The 24,691-nt window shown below is 52.2% G+C and overlaps 7 protein-coding genes and 1 non-coding gene across 8 annotated transcripts; 3 read left to right on the top strand and 5 right to left on the bottom strand.

Moving 5' to 3' along the window:
• Positions 1 to 330: 330 nt before the first annotated feature.
• PHYSODRAFT_519962 (hypothetical protein) lies at positions 331 to 2,203 on the bottom strand (the record flags this gene model as incomplete). Its single annotated transcript, XM_009535014.1, has 5 exons — positions 331 to 380; positions 460 to 741; positions 811 to 975; positions 1,120 to 1,712; positions 1,956 to 2,203. The coding sequence occupies 5 exons, from the start codon at positions 2,201 to 2,203 to the stop codon at positions 331 to 333; spliced, it is 1,338 nt and encodes a 445-aa protein (XP_009533309.1).
• Positions 2,204 to 2,347: 144 nt separating this feature from the next.
• On the bottom strand, positions 2,348 to 4,012 carry PHYSODRAFT_521248 (hypothetical protein; the record flags this gene model as incomplete). The annotated part of the gene is made up of 4 exons (XM_009535013.1): positions 2,348 to 2,397; positions 2,484 to 2,765; positions 2,833 to 3,670; positions 3,920 to 4,012. The coding sequence occupies 4 exons, from the start codon at positions 4,010 to 4,012 to the stop codon at positions 2,348 to 2,350; spliced, it is 1,263 nt and encodes a 420-aa protein (XP_009533308.1).
• A 974-nt stretch (positions 4,013 to 4,986) lies between these two features.
• Positions 4,987 to 7,828, top strand: PHYSODRAFT_520489 (hypothetical protein; the record flags this gene model as incomplete). Its single annotated transcript, XM_009535012.1, has 2 exons — positions 4,987 to 5,129; positions 6,145 to 7,828. The coding sequence occupies 2 exons, from the start codon at positions 4,987 to 4,989 to the stop codon at positions 7,826 to 7,828; spliced, it is 1,827 nt and encodes a 608-aa protein (XP_009533307.1).
• A 111-nt stretch (positions 7,829 to 7,939) lies between these two features.
• PHYSODRAFT_519377 (hypothetical protein) lies at positions 7,940 to 17,392 on the bottom strand (the record flags this gene model as incomplete). The annotated part of the gene is made up of 4 exons (XM_009535011.1): positions 7,940 to 7,983; positions 15,991 to 16,272; positions 16,348 to 16,602; positions 16,699 to 17,392. The coding sequence occupies 4 exons, from the start codon at positions 17,390 to 17,392 to the stop codon at positions 7,940 to 7,942; spliced, it is 1,275 nt and encodes a 424-aa protein (XP_009533306.1).
• PHYSODRAFT_t1410 lies at positions 14,418 to 14,500 on the top strand. Its single transcript has one exon. It is a non-coding gene; the product is annotated as a tRNA-Leu (tRNA).
• Positions 17,393 to 17,449: 57 nt separating the features above from the next.
• PHYSODRAFT_519620 (hypothetical protein) lies at positions 17,450 to 17,692 on the bottom strand (the record flags this gene model as incomplete). Its single annotated transcript, XM_009535010.1, has 1 exon — positions 17,450 to 17,692. A coding segment is annotated over one exon (243 nt), but the record flags the coding sequence as incomplete, so codon positions are not given.
• A 190-nt stretch (positions 17,693 to 17,882) lies between these two features.
• On the bottom strand, positions 17,883 to 21,311 carry PHYSODRAFT_261815 (hypothetical protein; the record flags this gene model as incomplete). The annotated part of the gene is made up of 2 exons (XM_009535009.1): positions 17,883 to 18,973; positions 19,253 to 21,311. The coding sequence occupies 2 exons, from the start codon at positions 21,309 to 21,311 to the stop codon at positions 17,883 to 17,885; spliced, it is 3,150 nt and encodes a 1,049-aa protein (XP_009533304.1).
• Positions 21,312 to 21,970: 659 nt separating this feature from the next.
• Positions 21,971 to 22,411, top strand: PHYSODRAFT_406914 (hypothetical protein; the record flags this gene model as incomplete). The annotated part of the gene is made up of 1 exon (XM_009535008.1): positions 21,971 to 22,411. A coding segment is annotated over one exon (441 nt), but the record flags the coding sequence as incomplete, so codon positions are not given.
• Positions 22,412 to 24,691: the final 2,280 nt, after the last annotated feature.

The following is a 24,691-nucleotide window of genomic DNA, read 5'->3' as shown; positions in this document are numbered from 1 at the left end:
CGGGTTGGCGCTGCGAGATGCTTGGCAAGACGCGAGGCAGTCGAGGCACAGCACGAGCGGAGGACTGAGCGCGATGGAGAGCCCGAGCAGCAGTGTCAAAGCCTCGGGAAGCGGCAGGCCCGGTTCGGCTGTTGTGTCGGGCATGAACGAACTTCCTGCAGTGGTTTTGGATACTTTAGTGGATACTTTAAGGTTGACTTGGGTTCAGTATGGTCAAGATGAGATGATATGTGGCAATCATTTGGGTATGTACCTGTTGAAGTCGGTTGTATCGGGTTAAGCAGGGGATATACATGCAGATGGCAACACGTACAACTTCAACTTCAGATTTTAGGAGTCTCTGTTGTGGACCCACGCGAATTTAAAGCTGAAGTCCGCGCCTACACAACATTGTCACGCGTTATACAACATGTTAGACGGTCTGTACATGTTGATAAAGTCTGTGTACGTGGTACCTACCGAGATGCACCAGCGGCACCTGCATCACGTATACGAACAGCGTGGTGAGCTTGGACTGCACCATTGACGCTTGCGTCTCCAGTACGAATGCGAGCTGTCGCAGTATTGAAAGCCCGACTGTGCGCTTCAGCACAATGAGGGCCATAACCAGCGAGAGAAACTCGAGTGAGCTGTATGTCAGAACGTTCACCACGGATGAACGAAGATCGGCCGTGGACATCTCAGCGAGTGCTGGGTAGTACGCCCGGTTGTGCATGTGATACAATATCACCTCATGTAGAGCTAGCGGATTGAAACAAAGCGTAACAGCGTTAGTATCGACAATGAGTGGGGTGACTATGCCTTACTTACAGTAGATAATGGGCAGGACGACTTCGGCGTACTCGATGAGCACGATGTACTCGGTAACAAACAGAACTCGCGCGCTTTTACGAATGAGCTCGGCGCGCTCTTGGCGTGAAAATATCGTTTCCAGTCCGATGATAGCAGTAGGGTTCACAAAGCTATTCAGTTCTGCTTCCGTGGTGTCAGGAGTGACACGAGCCTTCGCTTTTACCCGGAAACGACGATGCGGTGGACGAAAAGGGAAAACTCGCGCTTTAGCTGACGGCATCAGCAGCTTTCCAGGCACGCGGCCGTCTTTTATCTTGATTACTAGACTTGCATCTCGCCGTGAAGTAGACCCCTTGCTCAGCATATCTCTTGAGCTCAGCCACGCTTCCATCTGAGCTCTCCACGATAGCTTGGAGCCACCTGGAGAGCTTCTTTTGCTTGCAGGGCTGAGCATATATTCAATTTCCACGAGGCGCGTTGCCACATGAACGAAATTTTCTTTCGCGATGGGATGTCCGCGGGGAATTTTAGCCATGAGAGCTTTCAATTCGTCGAGAGCCTGCACTACGTCCAGCATGGACAGCCAAAAGTGCGTGAAATCGATGCTCATAATCGTAGCTGTCGTCTTCCAAGAAGAGGAATTGTGAAGAGCATGCGACACATAGAGCGCGTTGAAAACTTCTACGATGAAGATGACGCTTTCAGGTTTGAGGTCGTGGTTCGTAAGCTGGCGGCTGACCCAATTCTTGGCAATTATCTGGATAACCGGCAAGAGCATGACAAACATGACTTGATGGATCCCAGTAAGGGACACGAACCCGTAGATGTAGATCGGATAGATGAAGGTGAGCGCCACCTGGCAGTAAAAGACGGATAATTGTCGCTTGACATCGTTCCACAGCGCTGCATTCGCTCGCCACCTTGGTCCAGAAATGTAGACGAAGCACACACAAATCAAAATCACATCGGGCGGAGCTACCACGAGCAGTCCGAACGGTAGAGGGAAGACGATCAAGGCGCATAGCAGCAGAATAAACGCTACGCCCATTCCCGCTGCGGTTAAGGCGAACGTCACAACTTGGAGGGTAGTGAGCTTGAGTCTCGGTGCACTTTGACCCATTTGCACCAATACGTTCCCATTTATAAAGGCGAGTGTTAGCCACGCGCGAACGAAAAAGGTCTTGTTGTTGAAAACTCCAGCATGAATTGGACTCAAAGGTGGGACCTCCTTCAGCAAGCTGATGACAAGACTGGGTAGCGGTGTTAGCAGCAATATGGCGAGAAGTCTCCCAGTACCCAGACTTTTCGAATAAACCTCGAGCTGCTGCAGTCGCTCCACCGAATATCGACCCTGGAACTCAACTTGAACTGATATCCAAAGTGCCCAGAGGCGCTCAAGGGCCTTTATCATCACGGTCGTCTCTTCACACTGACTCAGCGTTAGAAAAGATATACAAGAGTACTTCTAAGTTTAGCAGCATTCAACAAAATGCCAGTACAACCAAGTGCGCTGGTAACCTCCGATAATATCACTCTTTTTACCAGTAGTTATTGTTCAATTGGGTGGGGCGTGCAGCCAAGCAAACTTGAAGCTGAAATCAGCACCTGGATCATTACCATTTGGTTAGAACGACAAATCCCGGTCGAAAGTGATATACTCACACATGTCAGCTCAAACGCTCCACACTTACCGATGTGCACCAACGAGATCTCCATAACGTAAATCAAAAGAATGAGTAATTTTCCCTGTATGATCCCCGCCTGGCTCTCCAGCACGAACGACAGTTGACGCATGGACGAAAACCCCAGTGTCCGCTTCAGAACAGCGATTGATACGAGCAATGAGACGAACTCCAACATGCTGTAGATCAGGACGTGGGAGATTGTCGACGAGAACTCTGACGGTGAAAGGCTGTCCCATGCAGGGTAGTATACGCGGTTGTGCATGTTGTAGACGATGGCGTGATGCGCACCTGAAAGTGATAAGCACCCGTTAGATGCACAGCCTAATCATCTCGTAACATTTTGACAAGTACTTACAATAAACAATCGGTAGCATCACTTCAACATACTCGACCAGGACGAGATACTCGGTGATGAACAGCACGCGAGCGCTTTCCCGAATGAAGGTGGCGCGTTCGTCTCTAGAAAAAGTCGCCTCGAGTTGCAGCAATGAGTCAGGCATTATCATAGATAGCTGTTTCTTGTCCTCGCAGCCTAGAAGCTGTGGTGATTTCAAAGGAAAAATCCGATTTCCACGTGGTGGTTTGCGAGTTGGAGTGGGGATCTCCTCATTTGAATCGTCTTCGTCTTCAGGTAGTCCGGCTAGCGGGTTAGCGTTGGCGGATGCCTTGGAACTCACCCAATTTTCGACTTGTGCTCGCCAATCTGGCCTAGAGGCGTCTGTGTAATGGCTCAATGTTCGACTCATGTGTCGCGTCTCGATATCTAGCAAGTGCATCGCCAACTGCACAAAGTTTTCCTTGGCATGCGGGTGGCCTTCTGGAATCTTGGCCATCAGTACTTTCACCTCTTTCAAGATGCTCACGACGTCATATATCGATAACCATAAGTGAATGAGATCAACAGCCATAATCGTGATCGTTGAAGCTTGCGTTGACGCAACTTGGAGCGCATTCGAAATGTACAGCGCATTAAACACTTCCACGTTGAAAATGACGGCCTCCGGCTTCAAATCGTTGTGGCCCCTTAAGGCGCGACTGACCCAGTTCTTGGCGATCAGCTTGATAATGGGCAGAACGATCACGAAGATCGTCTGGTACACGCCCGTGAACGACGTGAAGCCGTAGATGTACATGGGGTAGACGAGTGTGAGTGTTATCTGGCAGTTGAGCACGGCGGTCTGCTGCTCCATATCCTTTTGGATGGACGGGTCGGCTTTGAACTGAGCTCCCCAGATGATCACAAAGCAAATTCCATAGACGACGACGGACGGAGGCGACGCGAGCAACATGGAAAATGGCACCGGGAAGGTCGTTGCCGACGCTACTGCATAGAGGGTAGCAACGGCTGCAGTTGCGGTCAGGATGGCAATGGTGAGTACGTGGCGGGTCTTGACGATGAGAACGGGGACGTTCTTGCCCATTTGGAAGACCATGGAGCCGACCATGAGGCCGGTGACGAAGCCGAAGCGAAGGAGGAAGACCCAGTTAGCTCGCACGCCGTCTTCTGGTGGCGCCAACGGGACAGCTTCGACCATGACGGCTAGGATGAGGCACGGAAGAGGTGCTAGGAGGGATATCGCTGCTACTCGAACCGCACTCACACTCTCCATGTAGCCCTTGAGTCTACTTAGTCTCTCCACGGAGTAGCGGCCTTGAAACTCGACCTGGAGAGCGATCCACGCGCGCCACATGCGCTGGATGATGCCGGAAAACTTTCCCATTGTTCAGTCAAGACGTGGGCACCGGTGATCCAGATACCGTGATGCCTTCGTGCTGGCGTTGATCGTGTGCAGTCGAAATCGAGAAATGTTGCCGACAAGAGTTGAGGTGAGGTGAGCCTATGATCGATCTATCCCCTTGTTAGCGTACCATACCGGTATAGCATGGTACAGCTATATTTGCGGCCAACCGCTCAGGACAGCCAAACACTTGTTTTCGTGTTTTATTTTTAAATTGTTGTTGCCTGTTACTTATCTTCGTTATCTTTTTTTCCTGCTGCTATTATACCTGAGCCCGATGATCCTCGTCTCAATGACATTGAGACTCAATGCCCAGTCCTGCGAACCAAGTGCATGCATTACCTCCAGAGATGCTTCGCATGAGACCCACCGACGCCAGATACAAGCGGCCCATCGGCGTGTTTTAGCTCTGAAGGAAGACACTAGCTACATGTAGCAACTTTAGGATCAAACACTTGAGAATCAAGTTGCTCTGTCGAGGGGTTCCGGCTAAAACTCCAACTTATCGACGCCTTCATGGTACCAACCTCTTTGACACATACTTCTAAGCGCGACGAAGAGGTGGGGCAAGATGAAGGAGGACAACTTACCTGCGTCTATCGAAACCACCTGTCCACACGTTTCGTGGCTTCACCGTGCCTTAGCCGGTACAGTTCACTTCACCTTCCGTCCACCTGGGAGCAGTCAGTAGGGTCCATCCAGCCAACCTAATAGGTACCGGAAGGAATCCATTCAGTACCGAATCCACCCAAGGCGAGACCATACCCACGATGAGGAGCTCAAGCTCAACCCCAGTAACGGCAGCGTCCTTCCTGGCGTTGTTAACCTCGTCGTCGCTCACCTCGCTGGTAGTCAACGCGCGAACCGTCGCGTTCACGAGCTACTTCGAGGACGACTCGTGCTCCGGGACGCAGTAAGCGATCTGCCCTTCTGCAGCTACCGTCCGCACCTTGTCCGAGTCCGCGGCTCTGCAGCGCCGGGGTCCTCGGCGGCTAGCAACGCCAATTCGTCACCTATACAAATATATACCGCTCCACGCGATATCCAACACGCACAACGCCTTGTACGTCGCCAATCCCAGGTGCTCGCACGTGATCCTCGACCCCTCCGCTTCTTATCGGGCCCAGGTAGGCGATAGCTGACTGGAGCTGTCCCTCTGTGAACTGTGCCAACGTGCGCGCACAACTCGCGGGTTCTCCCTTCCGGCGGATCGTGGATGGACGCACGTGTGCACTGTGACTCTGTGTGCACGCTGCTCGTCATCTCGGACCGGGCTCTTCACTTCGACTGCACTTTGACCTTAGTCGACTTGCTACGGCCAACTGCTTCGTGTATTGACGTTACACTCTGCTTGGCTCTACTGTATGGGTTGATCTGTACCCTACAGCGCTATTTCGATACTGACTACACTTTTACTGCCATCACTTGGTGGCGTGGGCGCCATGGGTGCCGGCCAACGGCTTCTGACCAGCACACCTTGGCCAATCGTCGGTCTTGGTCGTTGCCTTGGGTGAGGTGGCACGTCGGCGAGTTTCCAGCGTTGCCTCGCTCACCCCTTCGTTCTTCCACGCCCCTTGTGTGCTATCCTCGATGTCATGCTCTCTTCGACTCTTCCTCCGCTTGTTCACCCCGTCGCCGCCGCCGTCTTGACTGCGCTGCTCGCTATCTTTCGCCGCCGCTTCGGATATCTTTACCAGTACTTGCGTACCCTCCTCCTCGATCCTGTTCCTGTTGTAGTCCTTGCTGCTCGGTCGTCTCTCCTTGAAGCTCTGTTGGTCCTTGGAAGCATCCTGGCACTCAGAGCCTTGACTACAGTTGCTGCGCGTCGCTCGTTGCACTTTGACGATGGTCATCACGTACACTAGCTGCTTCGTGCACGTGACTGGTACTCGCTAATAGCCTTCTCAGCGCAGCCTTCTCAGCAACAGATGCCACTTTGCGCCACTAGAAATCGACTCGGTGCTTACTACGCCTCAATTCATCTACGAGGAGGACGTCGACAGCTGCGAGTTCACGGACTGCAGCACCTTAAGCATCGACGCGTCGGCCAATTCCAGTCGCGTCGACTGCTACGGCAACGACCGCGCCGAGACGGCTGCGCTCTACGCTGAGGCGGACGCGCCCTACGTGCTGATGGAGCAGTACACGCCCGCCAACACTTGCGACACGTTCGCCAGTGGGCTGGCGTTCTACGCCGACGGAGTGTGTCGCGCTCTACCCAACGTCACGACCTACACGGCCGCCATAGCGGTCGTCCACCAGAACCTGTCGGTAGAACTGCAGCTGTTCAGCGACACGAGCTGCACCGAGTCGGTGAGCGACATGACCGTCGCGAGTACTGATGTAGAGTGGACGTGCTTCGTGGGGTATTCTACCTCGTACGGACTCGTGTACTACACAACGGCCTCCCGGTCGTACAGCAGCTCGAGCGGTGACCCGAACGCGAGCACTACTGGATCGGATGTTGTCATTGTGTCGGCTGAGTCGGGCAGTGGGGATTCTACTTCTGGTTCTACGTCTTCGTCGGGTAGTATAACCGCAGTTCCGAGTACGCAGAGCTCCGGTTCTACCTCGTCGGTGGGCGCGGGAGTGATCGCTGCTATTGTCGTTGGGTGCGTTGTCGTCGTGCTGTTGATTGTGGGGGTTATTTGGAGGAAGAGGAGAGCGAGGTCAACCAGGAAGAACAGCACTACTGCGGAGTTATTGGCCCATGACACTCAAGGTAGAACGGCGTCGACCCAGCACGGGACCAAGTCGGAGCAAATGCTGGATTCAGGTCTCTGGAACGACGAAATTATCGTGGCGGCGCGAATCCCGAGGGAGAAGGTTCTACTGCACGAGAAGATCTCCCGTGGTGGGTATGGAGAAGTTTACGTCGGGACGTTCAATGGCCGACGCGTGGCGATCAAGATGTTGCTGCCTGAAACGAGGAAGAAGATCCAGAGTGTGAACGATTTCTTGGCGGAGGTGAAGCTCATGGCGTCGCTGGAGCACCCACGGATCGTCCAGTTCATTGGCGTGGCCTGGAACTCGCTCACGGATCTTTGCGTCGTGTCCGAGTTCATGGTAGGGGGAGATCTGCGAGCGTTGCTGAGCAGGTATATCGCTGAGGATCGACCTTCTGGGTTTGACTACAACAAGGTGAAGATCGCTCTCCACGTCGCCCACGCGCTCACTTACATGCACTCGCTCGACCCGCCGATGGTGCATCGCGACTTGAAATCGAAAAATATTTTGTTGAATAATGATCTGGACGCGAAGCTGACGGACTTTGGGGCGTCAAGAGAGCGTATCGACCGGACCATGACGGCTGGAGTCGGCACGTCGCTCTGGATGGCGCCTGAGATGATGACTGGGGAGAAATACAGCGAGAAGGCGGACATGTTCTCGTTCGGCGTGGTGCTGTCGGAGCTAGACTCGAATGCGCTGCCCTATGCGAATGCAGGCAAGGGTCGTCAGGGCTCTGACCTGGTGGTGCTACAGCTTGTGATGCAGGGAAAGCTTCAGGTGGAGTTTTCAGATTCCTGTCCATCGATTATTGCAGAGCTTGGTATGGGCTGTGTATCTAGGGACCCGACCGCTCGTCCAGCAGCAGCCCAGGCGCAGTATTAGCTTCAGTTGGCCTCGCACAGCAAGAAAAGTCGGATTAAAAGAGTCAAGTAAATAACGTCAATGAGTTGAATGTTCTCCAAGAGAGAAGCATTTGAGTGGGTATTGATTTGTTCAGGCGCCATGAAGCCAGGCAAATCGAAAAGTAAAATCGGCGCCTGCAAGAGGTAACATACGATGAAGAGAGTGGTTTTGCACGACGTTAATGCTTCGACAATAATTGGGAGCGAAGGGCGTACCGATGTGTGCCAACGAAATCTGCATGATATACAGTAAAAGACTGACCAGCTGCGTTTGAATGATTCCAGCTTGCATCTCGAGAACGAATGCAAGTTGACGCAGCGTTGAAAAGCCCAAAATCCGTCCCAGTACAATGATCACCATGAGCAGCGAAAGGAACTCGAGGAAGCAGTAAGCCAGCATCGATATGGAAAACTCCGACCGTGACAAGCTTACTAGCGAAAGGTAGAACGCGCAGTTGGGCAGGTGATACACGGCGATGTGGTGAAGACCTGAACATACTCTAATTAGTCGATACCCTTGCTCTACCGCAACAATGATAACAATTCGTACCATAAGCGGCAGGTAGAATCACCTCGACGTACTCCGCTAGAATAATGAACTCGATGATGAAAAGTACGCGAGCAGTTTGATGAATAAACAAAGCACGCTCCTCCCTCGAGAATATTTCTCTAAGGGAAGAACTCTCCTTTGCCTCCGTCTCCAGTTGCTGCGCATAGTCTCCGTCAATAGCGTATACCTTACCACTCAGTCGACCTGCGAGTCTTTGACTCTTTTTCGGTACTCGACCCAGCACTTTTTTCTTGGCGTGGATGGCTTCCCGTTTCATGTCGATACTTCGGAGCTGATCCACTCCTCAATTTGTGTTAGGTAGGTTGGGCCTGAGGAATCCGACGATTTATTCGGCGTTTCTGGTAATTTTTCAGCTTCTATAGCCGTTAAGCGGATTGCAATTTGAACGAAATTCTCCGTTGCGAGGGGGTGGCCTTGCGGGATTTTTTCCATGAGCAGCTCCACGTCGTTTAGAACTTCCACGATGTCGCGTGAAGACAGCCAGAACACCCCTATATCGACTACCATGATGAAAGTCGTTGCCATCCAAGATGACGAGTTGGATAGTGCGTTCGAGACGTACAGGGCGCTGAACACCTCAACGATGAGCGTGACAGCCTGAGGTTTCAAGTCGTTGTGTCCCTTAAGTCCATGTGCGACCCAGTTCCGCGCGAATGAATATTTTCAAGTTCAAGGTGAAAATAGCTTTTGAGGAGAGAAAGCAGAGATGAAGCCAACGCTCAAGTGCTAGGAGCAGTCGTAGAGGTCGTAGCGTTAGTTTCAGAATCTCCGTCTGCCGCTTAAGCCCTTCTGCTTTAGCTTTCAGCCTTCAGCACTCCGGTCATGGTGAGACTTACAAGCCGCTCCTTCCTTCACCTGACACCTGAAGTGGTGGAGTTTGAAGCAGAGCATCCGTTTTATGCTAAGGTCTTACAGCTAGACTCGGAGGAGGTGACGTTTCGCAGCTTGGAAGGAGGCGAAGGGAAACTGGATCGTGCCGTCGCCGAAGACAACGTGGTTCGGGCCAGTGAAGTTTCCCAGGCCGGTCAGATCTCGTTGCTCCGACGACCCGTGTCCGTCAGTTTAGCTGGAGAGGTTCAGTATGGACAAGTGACCTCGGTCGACCAGAGCAGTGTCACGATCCGATCCGGTGGTCATGAATTTGTGGCAGCGGCAGCTGCAGTGTCAGTGGTGCCACCAGTGATTGTTCTGTTGCTTGAAGACGTCGAGTTCAGAAGCGACGAGTGGAGTCCTACTGACCTAGAGGCGATGGAGCAGTCAATTCTGAGTCGGCTGCTCGGTACCGGCGGTAGTTCTGCTTCAAATCAAGTGTCCGAGATACTGGAAGGTCTGATGAGTGAGGAAAATCACCCTAGTGGTGACAAGGTGTGTCAGTGGATCGACCCAAGAACAGGAGAGGAAGCTCATTTTCCACTCCAGCACGCTATAAATTTCGCTTTTTACGTCGACGGAGGGGTGTCACCAGTGCCACGCAGCGTAGGCAACTCATTTTGCAAACCACCAACGCCCCAACCGCTTCGGAGCACGTCCGCTTTGTCTCGCGGCTCGGTTCAGGACGTGGAAGAGCTCTTTGACCCGTTTCCAGACGACGATGACTCGCCCCAAGACGAATCGGAACGCGGTGCTGAAGTTGGTCGGGCAAACACTACCACACAACACGTGACAAAACGACAGCAAGAGGTCACGGTTACCAACGGCGACGATGGCCACGTCCCCTCCAAGCGACAATGAGTTCAAACCGCTATTGATCAAGACGCGATGATTATCGCAAAAATAAGCGACGAACCGGACCTTCTCGAGCGTTTCGTGATGATTAGGAAGGAGGCCAACGTCAAAGCGCAGCCGGCGGAGGGTGGTGGTACCATGCGTACTCACGTACAGAAGCCATCCCCTACGACAAGGGGAAAGAAGTCGTCTAAGTACGCATTTGCACCGTCCGAGGAGCAGGAATTAGTTCACGAGCGCATAACGACGGAGAAGCACAAAGATAAGTCTGGCAATGTGTTTTGCAGAGGTTTAGTTCGGTCCGAGCACGTGGAGTTCAAAGCCGTACCTGGAATTTGTACGCGGGCCTATGATATTCGTTTCGGTTCTGGTGGTCTTTCGATTCGACACTTTGCAACACTATCGAGGGATGAGCGGGTGGCTTGGTTGGAGGCCGGTGGTTCAAACTTTGACAATTTGTCCGCAACTGCAGAATTCTCGGCGGCATCGCCGGCATCGCGCATCGAAGATGTTGTGGACTCTGCCAGGGTTTTCCTCACCTATGCTCGCGAGTTTTGCTGTGCTGAACTGGTCGAATTGGTTGAGACCATCGTGAAGTTCACCGAACACACGCTATCGCAGGTATCGTGGACGCCAAAAGAGATTTCTAGCTTAGTTTTCTGGGTAAATGACGTTCTCGAGGATTTTCGTACAGCGGCTGAGGAAGGTGGTGCGCTTCGAGCCGTACAGCAACGCTGTACGACCGATGACCGGTTGCTCAAGGATGTGGTGTTTATAAAGGTGCATCGGCAAGTGCAGGATGTACGACACGAGATGATGTCGGGACCAGCACGCCTTGAGGGCCACGTTGAACAAGGATCCCAGCTCCGCAACGGCCGCAACCACGACGGTAAGAAGCGATTTGGGCGAATCCCTAAGGAAGTACTTCGCAAATTACCAGTGCAGAACGACCCCGCATCAGGAAAGTCGCGACGACTGTGCATGCGTTTTCTCTCAGCGGCGGGTTGTGCGGTGGACAGTGATGGCGGTTGTCCCAGCGAACATGGGCATTTCGTTCCCAAGCAGCTACCCGCGATCGTGAAAAAAGAAATTGACAGGCGCTTTGGTGGGCTGAAGGACGAGCACAAAGAGTTATGACTCGTTCAGACTGGTCTGGCAATGTATCCATCACGAACGCAAAACGACCGACCGTCGGCGGTGCCATGCAGAGCCGATAGGGTGGCGCGAGGTCAAGTAGCAAACTGCGTTAACACAATTAATTCAAGTGATGGATCTCAGACGGTGTTGGACCAGTCTAGATTACGCGTGCAATCGAGGCCCCCACGCGACTCAATTAGGGTACCCACAACAACGAGCAAGATTGGCGAGGTAATTTGTGCGCAGTCGGCGGGATCTGCGGTAAATCCGACAGCGCCAATGGCTGCTGGTTGCACAGATAGTCGTCAATCGAGGCCTTGTTATGACACAGAGGCAGACGCAAGGAGCGAGACCGGCAAGGTATCCTGCACCCGGGTAGCTGACTTGCGTTCAAAATCACTTGGGTCGCAGCAGTTGCCGGTGGAGGGTGCAAGCATTTGTCGGTTGAGGTGTTGCAGTCACGCCCACATTAGTCTGTCATTGGATTCGGCGCGAGAGATTCAATCATGTTTGGAAGCGGATTTACTTCGGACCGAAGCTCGAATTTCCGTCCTGCACCGCAAACGGGGGTTCGTTAGTGCAAAGCGCCGCATTTCCTGTCTACGCAATTGACGAAGTAGCCTGCAAGTCTCTATCCACCGTAATTCGCACGCACAATATGTCCCTGGAAGAGGCTACGCGATTTGTGCGGAGTGAAGATAGCGTAGACAGCAGACCGAACAAAGCCATCGATCCTGTCCGGCTGCGGACCGTTCTTAACGGCTATCAACATCTCGATCTACTCGTTGAAATTGCTCAGAAGGGCATCGACGTGGGGTGGAGACAAGGGCCGAGACCGCGGCGGCCACCACCGAAGAACCATGGTTCCTGCCGACGTTACCTACGTGCTGTCACAAGAAGCATTCGGGATGGCCAAGACTCCGGTCAATATTTGATAGTTGATGCTGATATCATTGAGCGGTGGCCAGAACTAATCTGCAGTCCGCTCGGTGCTGTTGAGAAGAAGGATGTGGACCCGATGGAGGGAGTGCGCACAATTCACGACTTATCCTACCCAAAAGACGACTGTGTAAACGCTGCATTTATTGTCGAGTCGGTGCCCAAAGTGAGATACGAGTCAGTGGTAGTTATCGCACGGCGCATCGACAGTTTAGCAAAAGCAGGGCATGCAGGCCGGATACGCGTCCTCAAGGGAGATGTCAAGAGTACTTAAGAACACGCGCAAACCAGGTCTTCAGAATGGCGGCATATGTGAAAGAACTCGGCATTCTCGTCGTCGATATGGCGGCACCATTTGGCTGGTCAGGTTCGCCCCCCTACTACTCACTCTTTGGCCGTGCCATCACGTGGCTAATGGGCAGAAGTTCACTTGCAGCGGTGTCCGACTCGAGCGACACGAACCCATTTTTTCCTTACGAGTGGGTAGATGACCATGTCTTGGTCGAACCGGATGTCCAGAACAGGTTAGAACTCGCTGAAGCTACTTTACGACACGCTATGTTGGCTGTCTTAGGACCACGTTCGATCAATGAGGCAAAATTTTCGGAATGGAGTGTTGAAATTGTTGTTCTGGGTCTACTATGGAACACCGAGCGCCGCACCGTATCGATACCAGAAGAGAAGATCGCTAAAGCTCGTGCTCGCGCCAGTGCGGTGGAGCAACGCGGCACAGCGTCAAAATCCGAACTGTACAAGCTACTGGGTTCTCTTCGCCACGTGGCTAATTGTCTGCCAACAGCCAAGCCTTTTTACCAATGATTGCAGACACTGTGTACATCAGCACCACGGTTCGGCAGAATTAAACTTACAGCAGGGGCCAAAACAGATCTCGTGTGGTTTCGGCACATTTTAATGCATGGTTGTTTTGCTGAATTACCGCTTGCGATGTTTGGCGAGCAGCCGGCACCGGACGTGGAGCTATATATGGACGCGTCCAACCTCGGGCTAGCCGTGCTTGATCCCGCCTGCGAGTCATATATACAGATCCAGTTTGATGACGAAGAGAAATTGCTCATCGACAAAGTTGGTAGCGGCCATGACGAGTTTTCAATCAATGTCAGGGAACACTTGTGCATTGCCATCGCGTTGTGGTCTTGGGGTTCAAAGTGGAGCGCACAAGCGAACGGACGCACAACTCATGTCAAGTGTTGGAGTGACAATGCCGCAGCTGTGAGTTGGTGCAATCGGATGCACTCCAACAACGCGTTCAGCCAAGAAATAAATCGGGCGATTGGTCTGGCTGAAGTGTATTTCAACCTTCGAGTATCGGCGGATCATATTCCAGGATCGGCCAATTGGATGGCTGATGCAGCTTCGCGAGCTTGGACCGAACCTTACATTGCTCGATGGACTAACTTTTCTTCGTGTTGGGTGCAGACACAAGTTCCACAAGAATGCAGGAAAATTTACATCGACTTCTCGAATCTCTTCAGTCCGAGTCACTGGCCACGACGTCCAAGATCAAGTATGCAAGCACATGGACACAGTGGTGTAGATGGTGTGAGCGGCTTCAATTCGCAAAATGGCTGCCAGAAGACCGCCGGCAACATTCGTACCAGCTCGCCCTTTTCGCCACGTACTGCTGGAAATATGGCTGGGGAAAATCGGGATCGGGGAATTCTGCCTCGACCGTGCTCTCTAAAGTCAGCCATATTGCGTGGCATCATAGGCGAACCCTTGGTTACAACGTCGGCCTTTTGCCGGGCCACCAACTCGCTATCACCGGAATGCGGCGGAAAGACCCATCAAGCAAGCCAAAATCTCCCGTTACAAGCGCAATCCTCAAGTGCCTGCATGAGCTCCTCGATTTCGCAGTTGCCCAGCACCGGGTCATTTCGGGGGCTTCGGTGCTGGGCTTCTTCTTTCTTTTGAGAAGATCCGAATATTTGGCTCAAGGTTCAAGGATGCACGACTACGCAATTCGGAGAGCGGACGTCAAATTTGTGGATGCTAGAGGCCACGAGACCCGAAACCTTCATGATGTGACTTCGGTGATTCTACAATTTCGAGGGAGTAAATCCGACCAATTTGGCAAGGGTACTTCTCGAGATTTGGCGAGATCTGGGCATCGGTGGTGTTGCCCTGTACTAGCAGCATGGTACCTAGTTCGTCACCACGAGGCGCTTCGTATTGATGCGGGCGAGTTGTGAAATTGGTAAACACATTACACTTAGGATGTAACGCTTTATAGCATTAAGGGTTCAAATCCCTTCTTTGATAATTTCTATAATAATAGATTTTATATTTAAAAAAAGAGATTATTAATATAAATATAATTGTAAATAAATTATATATTTTATTATTTTAAAAAAAATATCTTTTTAGTGAAAATAAATGGATGCATCTCAAAATTTGCAAGTATCCGACGTGGTAAGAGCGATAAAGGCTGCTGCTGGTCGAGCTGGCCATAATCCGCAAGACTACACCTCGCACTCCCTTCGAAGTGGCGGCGCTACGGCGCTGTTTAATGCTGGTTTTGATAGTCTGGCAGTGAAGCTGTTTGGGAGATGGAAGTCCGACGCAGTCGATCGATACACGCGCATAAGTGGGCAGTTGACATCGCGGATGGCGTCGCAAATGCTGCAGAAGCCCGCATTGCATCAAGTTTAGGGGCATCCCTCACGCTCGGATACCCCGGCAGTGGTGGTGCTACAATGCAACTTCGTCATCATTGTGCCGCGTTTGGCACGCCCCCAGAATCGTGAGCGACTTCGACTGAAAGAGCTTGATCAGAGGCAACAGCGTGACGAACATGGTCTGATAAACTCCCGACAGCGACACGAATCCAGCGATGTAAAGCGGATAAATAAACGTGAGCGCCACCTGGCACCTCGACACGGCCTGTTCTCGCTTCATATCAACGTCGATCGTTGGATCTTGGCGCACTTGAGCGCCCCAGAAGTATACAAAGCACGCTCCAAAGGCGACGATGGAGGGTGGCGAGGCGAGGAGCATCGTGAATGGCACTGGGAACACCGTCGTCGAAGCTACAGCGTAGAGTGTCCCCACCGAGACAATAGCTGCCAGAAATGCCACAATAATGATATGACGCAACTTCACCGTAAGCCCAGCGACATTCTTGCCCATTTGAAACACCGGCGTGCCAACCATAACAAATGTAACGAGCCCGAATCGGATCATGAACACCCAGTTGGCGTGGATTCCATCTTCAGGAGGTCCCAGCGGGAGAGTTTCAATCAGAATTGCGAATACAACGCATGGGAGTGGCGTGGCGAGGCAGATCGCTAGCACCCGTGACGTAGTGAGGGTACCTTTAGTCGGTGTAGCCGTCCGACCGAGTAGCGACCATGTAACTCCACTTTAGCGGAGACCCAAGCTCCCCAGAGGGGTCGCAGACTGCTTTCAAGGCATCCCAACACCCCGCCACGCTCTGGGTTCATCATGAAGACAGCTTCTCAGTTGTGATGGACACAGAGAAACTAATTCTATGAGTTTGGTGAGGGGCTGTCCTATTCGTGGACACCTTTCGATCAGATGCGGTTTTCCTATCGCTTCCGCACGCCGCAATACCACGGGAAATGTTCTTAGTATTTTTTTCCTGAAATTTACCTTACGTCTTAGAATTGGTATTTATCAAACGGGATGTGTGTGGTGGAGCCAAGGGAATTGAAATGTGAAGTCAGCACCTACACGCACAACATTCAAAGTGAGATATAATGCTAAACTACCCTTTTCGATGAAGAACGTACCGATGTGCGCCAACGAAAGCTGCATTATGTACAGGAGTAGGCTGATCAACTGTGTCTGGATGATGCCAGCTTGCATCTTCAAGACGAACGCAAGCTGACACAGAGTCGAGAACCCCAGAACGCGCCTTAGCAGCAGTATGACCATCATCAACGAGATAAACTCCAGAAAGCAGTAAACCACCATCCTTGAGTTGGACTCGGAGAAGCCGGCACTTGATAAAATGGCTAATGCCGGGTAGTACGCGCAGTTGGGAAGGTGATACAGTACGAAGTGGTGGAGTCCTGCAGCAAATCAAAGAATAACACTCATAGAACCTCGTGGCCCGAATTCCGATCGGATAACCAGGCACTTCTTACCATAAGCGACGGGTAGCATGAGCTCAACATACTCTGCTAGAATGATGAACTCAGTAATGAAGAGAACGGTCGCGATCCGATGGATAAATAGAGCGCGTTTCTCCTTCGAGAAGATGTTTTCAAGGGAATCTCCTGTTGTCTGGGAAGTCGCTGTCGTGGACGAATACACAGCAGCGCTCGCGTGAACCTTGCTGCTTCCAATGCGAACTGGTTGTGGCTGTGATGTTCGAGATCTTTTCGGAACTTCACCCAGTCCTAGCTGGCTTGATTCTCGCTTCATCTACAGGTCATTTGAGGAAATCCACTGCTCCATTTCTGCTAAGGTAGTCGGGTTCAAGGCTCCTGGTGGACGGTTTAAAGTTTGCGGCAATTTATCAGCTTCTATAGCCATCAAGCGGACAGCAATGTGAACAAAATTCTCTTTCGCGACTGGGTGAGTCTGCGGGTTTTTTGCCATGAGCAGCTTCACGTCGCTTAAAACCTCCATGATATCGCGCGTGGACTGTACGACGACCACCGCATCCAGCGTCATAATCATAGCAGTCCCCATCCACGACGAAGACGAAGACAGCGCGTTCGAGACGTACAAGGCGCTGAAAACCTCCACGATAAACGTGACCGCTTGTGGTTTCAAGTCGTTGTGATCTTTCAGCGCGTGAGCGACCCAGTTCCGCGCGACGAGCTTGATAAGAGGCAGCACTGCCACGGACATGGTCTGGTAGACGCCCGACAGCGACATAAACCCAGCAATGTACAGCGGATACACGAACGTGAGAGCGACTTGACACCTCGACACGGCCTGCTCTCGCTTCATGTCCACTTCGATCGATGGATCTTGCTGCACTTGAGTACCCCAGAAGTATACGAAGCACGCCCCAAAGACGACAATGGAGGGTGGTGAGGCGAGGAGCATCATGAATGGTACTGGGAATACCGTTGTCAAGGCTACCGCGTAGAGTGTCCCCACGGATGCCATAGCAGACAGTATTGACACTACAGCAATGTGTCGTGGCTTGACAGTAAGGCCGGTAATGCTCTTCCCCATTTGAAACACCAGCGTGCCCACCATGATGATCGTGATCAGTCCAAAGCGTAGCACGAACACACCGTTGGCGCGAATCCCATCCCCTGGAGGAGCTAGTGGGAAGGTTTCGAACAAAATGGCAAGTACGATGCATGGCAACGGCGTGAGGAGGCAGATCGCCACCATCCGGGACGTACTGAGGGTGTCCATGTAGACCTTGAGCCGATGTAGTCGTCCAACTGAGTAGCGTTCGTGTAACTCCACTTGGGTTGCGATCCACGCTCTCCGAACGCGCCTCAACACCACTTGAATGGCGCCCATTCCACCACGATCATGAACTGCCGCCATGCCGACTAACAAGCTCGCTCATACACCAGCAAGTGTATGAAGTGAGGACGGACGGACTCTCCTACTGCTATAAGAGCTGATGACGTTGCATAGGTAAGGTGACAATTTCGGCCTCTGAGTTTGGACAGTTCAAGGTTAACTTACTATTTCTGGTGCGTGGGCGTTACTGCCCAACCAAAGATCTTCGGAAAGCAGCAATGCCGTCCTGTAGCTCTTCATCCTCTTCTTCGTCATCGTCGTCGTCGTCTTCATCATCTTCATCATCGGATGGGATACTTGTCAATGGAGAGGTAGGTGGAGCCTCGACGATACTGCCCCGGGTGTCAGGCTGCAGCCGATGGAGCCGCGACGCAAGAGCGCTGTTGATTTTCTTGACGGCATCAACTTGCTCCTTCGACTCGCTCAGCGAATCCTTCAGCTGGTACACAGTGCGCTGCAGCTCAAGATTCTGGGCCGCGAGACGTTTAGCACCCTTGTCCTTGTCACTCATTCGGTCAACCATCTCCTTCATCTCCGCCACTTCGTCTGTCGAGCGCTTTGCCTCCGCCTTGATCATGGCAAGCTCCGTTTGTAAGCTGCTACGTTCTGCGAGTTGCGCTTCAAGGTCGTCGAGCGAGCGATTGTTGTTCGCCTCAATGAGCTTGCGAAGTTCTCTAGACAACTCCGTTGACTTGGCGCGGAACATATTGCGTTCGGCCACCAGATTCACCTGATCATCCTTGAGCTGGGCAATCTGCGATTGCTGGTTCTTTATTTGCTGCTGCAAGTCGTCTGCAGTCACAGTAGCAACACTCCCGAACCACGTGTCACGCTCCAGCCCGGAGCGCGAAAACCCGACAGCAGCGTCTGCAGAGGCGTCTCCGTCCATGAACTGCACCTCCGTTTGGACACCTTGGTCGTGCATCTCCGACGAACGCTTCGACACGGCACTTGAAAGCTGCTGCAACTCGTCTCGGCAGGCCGCATGCCGCTTCTCCTCTTCTTCCAGTTTCGCACGCAAAGTTTGTAGTTCACGCGCTTGCGAGTCGCATTGTCCGGGAAATTTTTCAAGCTGCCGAATTTTCATCTGCTGAAGCTCGATCCGGTTGTCCTTGACCTCGAGACATGCCGTGACCTGCTTGGTTTCCTGCTCCGCCGTCTTGAGGAGAACAGACATCGACACCAACTTCTCACGCAGCATGGCAATCTCTCTGTCCTGCGCAGCCAGACGGCCTTCGACAAATGAATTATCAACAGCATTCTCACCTCCGTTTGCTGCAAACCCATTTTTTTTGTTCGATATCACTGCAGAACGAGGCGGCGTTGATGCTGGGGTTACGTCTGAGTCACGCTCCTTCGATGGCACGCCGGAATCTTCGGGCTCGAGACCGACCAGGTCACTGAAGCGGACACTGGAAATTGAGCCAATCGACCCTTCACTTTGGAGACGAGCGGGACGGGTCTTTCCGGCGGCTGGTGAGACTAATACTGCTGGCACTGGAGTAGTCACTGTTGTGGGCGATCCTGCGCTGCTTAGAGTCTCTCCTGTCGTACCTGAGTTGCTAGCTGGAGAAAGGGCCCCCGAAGCAGATCCTCCAGATTTCAAGGTAGTCAGAGGTGGAGGTGGGGCCACTGCGACGGCAAAGGCAGGGTCCATGTACAGATCTCGCTCGTCATTCCGCGCGTGTTCTTCTTGTTCGGGGGTAAGCACACGAGCGCGGAACTTGCGAATCAACAGCGTCAAGATGTCGCGGTGCTGCCGATTTTGCGCCACCAAGAAGAAGCACGACAGAGTATCGAGCTGAGGCTGTCGCTTCTTCATATCACAGACATCTCCATCGCGATTGCCCAAAAACCCTCCAAACTCTTTCACCTTGAGTGTGAATCGGAGCTGGTCGGCAGGATCGAGTAAAACCTGAAGGAACGTGGAGTAGTCAGCCTTCACAACCACGCCACCCTCACCCTCGTCCTCCGAGATCTTGACCAGACTAACAGACTCCGCCGATATCTTCACCTGAAAGCTGTCGTGCTCGTTACTCGCCAGCGTGGCTGAGAATGACCCCGCCCCGGCCTCCAGGAGCACATCCACCATATTCCCCACAGCCGGATCAAGTACCAGAGGCCGAGGCATCTCCACCACTCGCTTAAACTGCGGGAAGCGAAGCGATTCGCACTGCAGTGATAGTACAGCGCCTACGTCGTCCACTGAGGCGAAATACGGGCAGCGCTTCACTCCTTTAATCGGTCGAATCTCCATCTCCGGCGGCGTCTTACGAAACCACGTCATCGCGAACTCGTGAATATCCTCATCCAACACGCCAACAAAGCGGCCTCCAGTCGTCACAGCCACAATCGGGGTCGAATGGAGCACATCCGCGTTCGTATTCGCTGGAGTCTTCCGATGACGTCCACCCGAGGAGACGCTGCTGTGTGGTTTCAAAGCCAGATCGTTCATCCATCCCTTCACCACATTCCTGTCTTCCTCAGGCCGCGACGGCTTGTTGCCCATGATCCGGAACAAGCTCTTGACGCCGTCTGTCCCCGTATTTCGCACCTTGCCCAGCGAAATCCCAAACTTGCCCGTGTTTGCCTCACCCGAAGATGGCGACTTGGGTGGTGTAGTGCCAGCACCTAGATCCGCTCCACTGGTCTTCTGGTCGAACGAGCCGGACCTCGTCATCTGACTGAGCCTGGCACTCCACCCTCCACTGCTAGACGGGGATATCGGGGGCAGCGGTCCGCTCGAGTGTTTCCTCTCCATTGACGGCATCTGCTTCTGCTGGCTCAGCTTCTCCGCCTCCTCCTTGTTCGACTGGTAGCTGTGGAACGTCAGCGTCAACGGGAACGTCGCCTCCTTAGCTGTCGTAATAATGTCTGCAAACACCATCTTGGTCACGTCCACGTCGTTAATCGCCACCAGAATGTCCCCAGCAAACACCCGTCCAGAAGCTTCAGCGTCTGCCATGGATCCATCGGGTTTGCGCCTAAATCCCTTAACTTTAGCGCCTGTACCGTCGTCTTTGGAGAATAAATCCACGAACAACGGGCCTGGGGTCGGGTACTCCACCAGAACCTTCTGCACGGGCCCTCTGGGGGACTTGATCCCTGCAAAGTCCGCCATCCCGGCCAGCAAACTCCCTCCAATAGCCATAAACCCGTTAGGTTTCGTATCTGTCGCCCCTCTCACCGCTATGGGCGGAGGAGGGGGCGCCACGCCCCCCTTCTCGTTGTGCACCCTCAGGGCGGACTCTGAGTGGGCGGGGCTGGCCAGGAAGGCCACGGGATTAGGGCCAATAGGCGATAAACCTGGCTGCAAGTTCCCGGCCGATTGCGTGCGTCTCCGGGCGTCCCAGAAGCCGCGCAGGGCCTCATTAGAACCGCCCGCGTCTTGTCCATTGATTGAGAGTGATATAGGAGCTGCAGCGGCTGATACGGCCTTGGTATGGCCGACTACAGCGGGGGAACTGGGCTTGAGGGGCGACGCAGAGGACGAACTGGGCGATAACTCCTCTTCCACTGAGGTCTTGGGCACCGCGAGCGTGCCGTCGTCTTCGTGGGTCTCTTGCGCATCCAGGAAGGCCGACTCGTCGTCCGAGGACCCGTCGTGCGCCATGGCAGCGGCCCAGGAAGAGACCGATCCGGGGCGGAAGGACGGGGTACGTCGCTAAATGAGGAAGGTACACAAGTGTACCCATGTACTGAAAAAATATCAGAAAAATCAGGTTAGAAATATGTTAAATTGGATTTTCTTTTTCAGTCAGTTGCGGTAAGATTTCCTTTGTAAGTATTTTAGCTTCTTTGCTGCAAAATTCGCAGTTCGTAAGAACTGTCGTTTGCGCCTCTGCGGATGTTTGAGATAATGCAACATAAGATTTTATGTTGCAGTATCGGTTTAAGAGTCAATCTCCAATTATAGTATCGCCAGTATAGACAAATTAAAGCCCCCGTAACCTGGACATCTTACGTTTTCAATCAACAAATTTTGATCTGTCCAATTTCCAGCCAGCAATGGCTGTAGCCTCCGTCAAGAGATTTGAACACGAATGCGTATCGCGTGCTCGTTACACCTATTTACCCACTCTGATTGGTTTAAAATGCGTCTGTCATTGGCCTCCTCCTTCACTGGCCCTCACAATTTGACTCCCTCAACCCACAACAAGCAGCTGACGATGACAAGCAACCTGTGCCTCCCTGCTACTGCTGGACCTGTATTACAGACTCCGTCCCGTTGTCGCCTCGATGGAGACCAAGTTCGAAGTGCCTGCACTGCCTTTTGAGCAGCACATGAAGACGCGACAGGCGCTGAACCATCTCCCGGATCTACTGCTGGACGGATTTGCTAAGCTACTGGACGAGAAATGCGTGAGTCAGCAAAGTGTAACGCGAGAAAACCTCAGCTCGACGATCCGTGTACTGCTAGAGGAGGCTGGACTATGGCAGGCGCAGCAGCGCATTCAGCAAGAGGCAGCCCAATCAAGTTCAACCAGCATCGTTTATCACTGGCAATCAGATGGGCGCTTTCATCGGATGCCGCAGGATTTTGCTTTTCCACAGCTAGATGCGCTAAGTGTGTGGTGTATTTGGTGGCTTGGCCACCCTGCTGCCGGATACCCGCCTTTTCGGGCGCTGCAGCCATCTGACTTCACGAAGACCAACCGCAAGATGTTTTCGGAATGGACGGTGCTAGTCCGACATATCGTCGCTGGTGTGGAGGCAAGTACAGGGGCAAGAATGCAGCGACCAACTTCACAACGTGTAGCCGACGATCTCTACCAACTCGGCATAGCTCATGTGCCGATGAAGCCGCCTACACATGCGGCGAAGCAACGGCCCGAGCGAGCAGTAACCACACTGCGACGAATCCGGCAGGCAATCCACGAGTCGAATCCGGAGGCGAGGCGTGTGCTGTTTCGTCACAGGAAGCGCACTAGAAGCACCAAATAGAGGTTAACAGCATTAACAAGGCCTTTGTCGTGATGACGCAGCACATTAGCTCGTTCGATAGATGCTTGTTCGTCTTACCTCGCCACCGTTCCCGTCGAAGATGCACGACAATGGGATCTGGCGCCCCGCAGAGTGAGTACTGCCCTTTAGTGATGAGAATATTAGCCAATCAGACGACGTTCGTTATGCCCGGTTACGGGATCTCGACACAAGTCATTTGAAACAACAGCAAATGACAGTTGTACAGCAATTATAATACAGCATAGCAGCGCAAACTCCGATTCATTAGAGCTCAGAGCATGCTTTCGGCGATACAAATGTAAGCTAACCAGGCAGCAGCGATAATAAAGAGGGATGACCAGTTAATCAATGTAATCTGTGAGGATCGACCGTATCGGGGCAGCAAGCGAGCAGAGTCGCCGTGGTATCGGTTGAGTTAGTTTAGACGTGTGGCTGTCATGCCTACGATATCTACATGTACATGTCGGAAGCCACAGCAGCAGCAACGATAAATCGTCTTTGAGTAAAACAAAATTACCGCAATTGATTAATGGTTGTGAGTGCAGACTGTTTGTTGCGCGTCGACTTCGAAGCGAGGAGAGCTAAACGGCATGAAAATCAGTATAGCAATTCTACAAAAGCAAGTTCCAGGCGTCACATTTGGACATAGAGCCCGAATGGCCCCAGCAAAATAAACACATTATACATTCAACATGAACCGAAGTCCAGCTTGGTAGCTTGAAGCTGTGCAGTATGCAGCAAGAATAGCAGTAGTGTGCGTTCATGCAGATCCGCCACGGCAGATCGAGCAGCATAAGCGACCCAGCAAATGGATGCATGGCACTTCACAGTACAAAAATAGGAGCATGTGCTAAAATTCAAGAACTTCTTCATGCAACGCTCTTCTACGGCACGCGTAGCGCTACTACATAGGACTACTAGTAGTAAATAAAGTTTTCTACCATGCAGGTTTTGGAATACAGTAAAAAAAAGTCTACCGAACTGCGAATACCGCGGGCCAAAGCCCGCAAACCAGTAACGTTAAATATAGCTGTAAATTTGAGATGACGGACGATCCATGTATTCTATGTGCTGCTCGCTCTTTGCGCCGCATGCGCGCTTCAAAGTGCCTCGTCGTGGGGGACTGCTGACCCTCGATATGGCGGACTTTGGATACGCTAGTGATCAAGTTTGAAAGACTTACAAAGAGTTGGAACCCCAAAATCCCGAAGAGTCATCCATTGCGAACAATATTTTTTCCCAAGTTTGTTTGGTTTTTTGGTCACCCTGAAGTTTATATTAAAATTATTTATTTTGAATTTATTTTAATCGACTTGGGGCAGAACCAAATTCGAAAGAATCCAACTGGTGTTTTTACGGTTGAACCTATCGTACAGATGGGGGTAACCAGCACAAAGCGAACATCGCCTCGAAGAGCACAGACTGTTGCACTTTTGGAAAACACAGCAAGCAACCGACCAAGACAACTCGCGATCACGTCTCGAAAGGCACGAGTATTCTCAATAATCCCACCACGCGTTCGAGGCTCCAGTAAAAGTAGTCCCGGTCCCTTCACTACCGAGTTCTTCTCTTGCGCTCGGGAATACATGTATTCTCACGAGCAAAGAAATAGAGGCAATCATACAGACAAGTAGGCGAGTTTTGTTTCTGGTGGAGTACCTTGTGCTCGTCGAGTATGCTAAAGTAATGCTCCTAATCAGGTACAGTGCGTTACCAGCCGCAGACCTACCTTTTTGCAAAGGAAAACTAACTGGCCTCTCTTTTTATACTCCCAACAAAGTCTACTTCGAGTTGAGAGGATTTTCTAGCTCCCAGCTTTGGGCTTCAGTCGGAAGTGTGCTTCTTTACACTATTCTGGAGGTCGTCTCCTTTATTTTCATAATCTGAGTGATCAAGCGGCAGCTGGGTCAGTCGCCATTGCAACAACTTGCATTTATGCTAGATACGCATAGAGAACAGACCCCGGCAAATCGGATTCTTGTTGTTGTGTACATAACGCAGCTACCGTTGGTCCACCTCGGTAAGTGG

The sequence above is a fragment of the Phytophthora sojae genome, assembly GCF_000149755.1.
Source record: "Phytophthora sojae unplaced genomic scaffold PHYSOscaffold_8, whole genome shotgun sequence".
NCBI lineage: Eukaryota > Oomycota > Peronosporomycetes > Peronosporales > Peronosporaceae > Phytophthora > Phytophthora sojae.
This window is presented reverse-complemented; position numbering and strand designations above follow the sequence as displayed.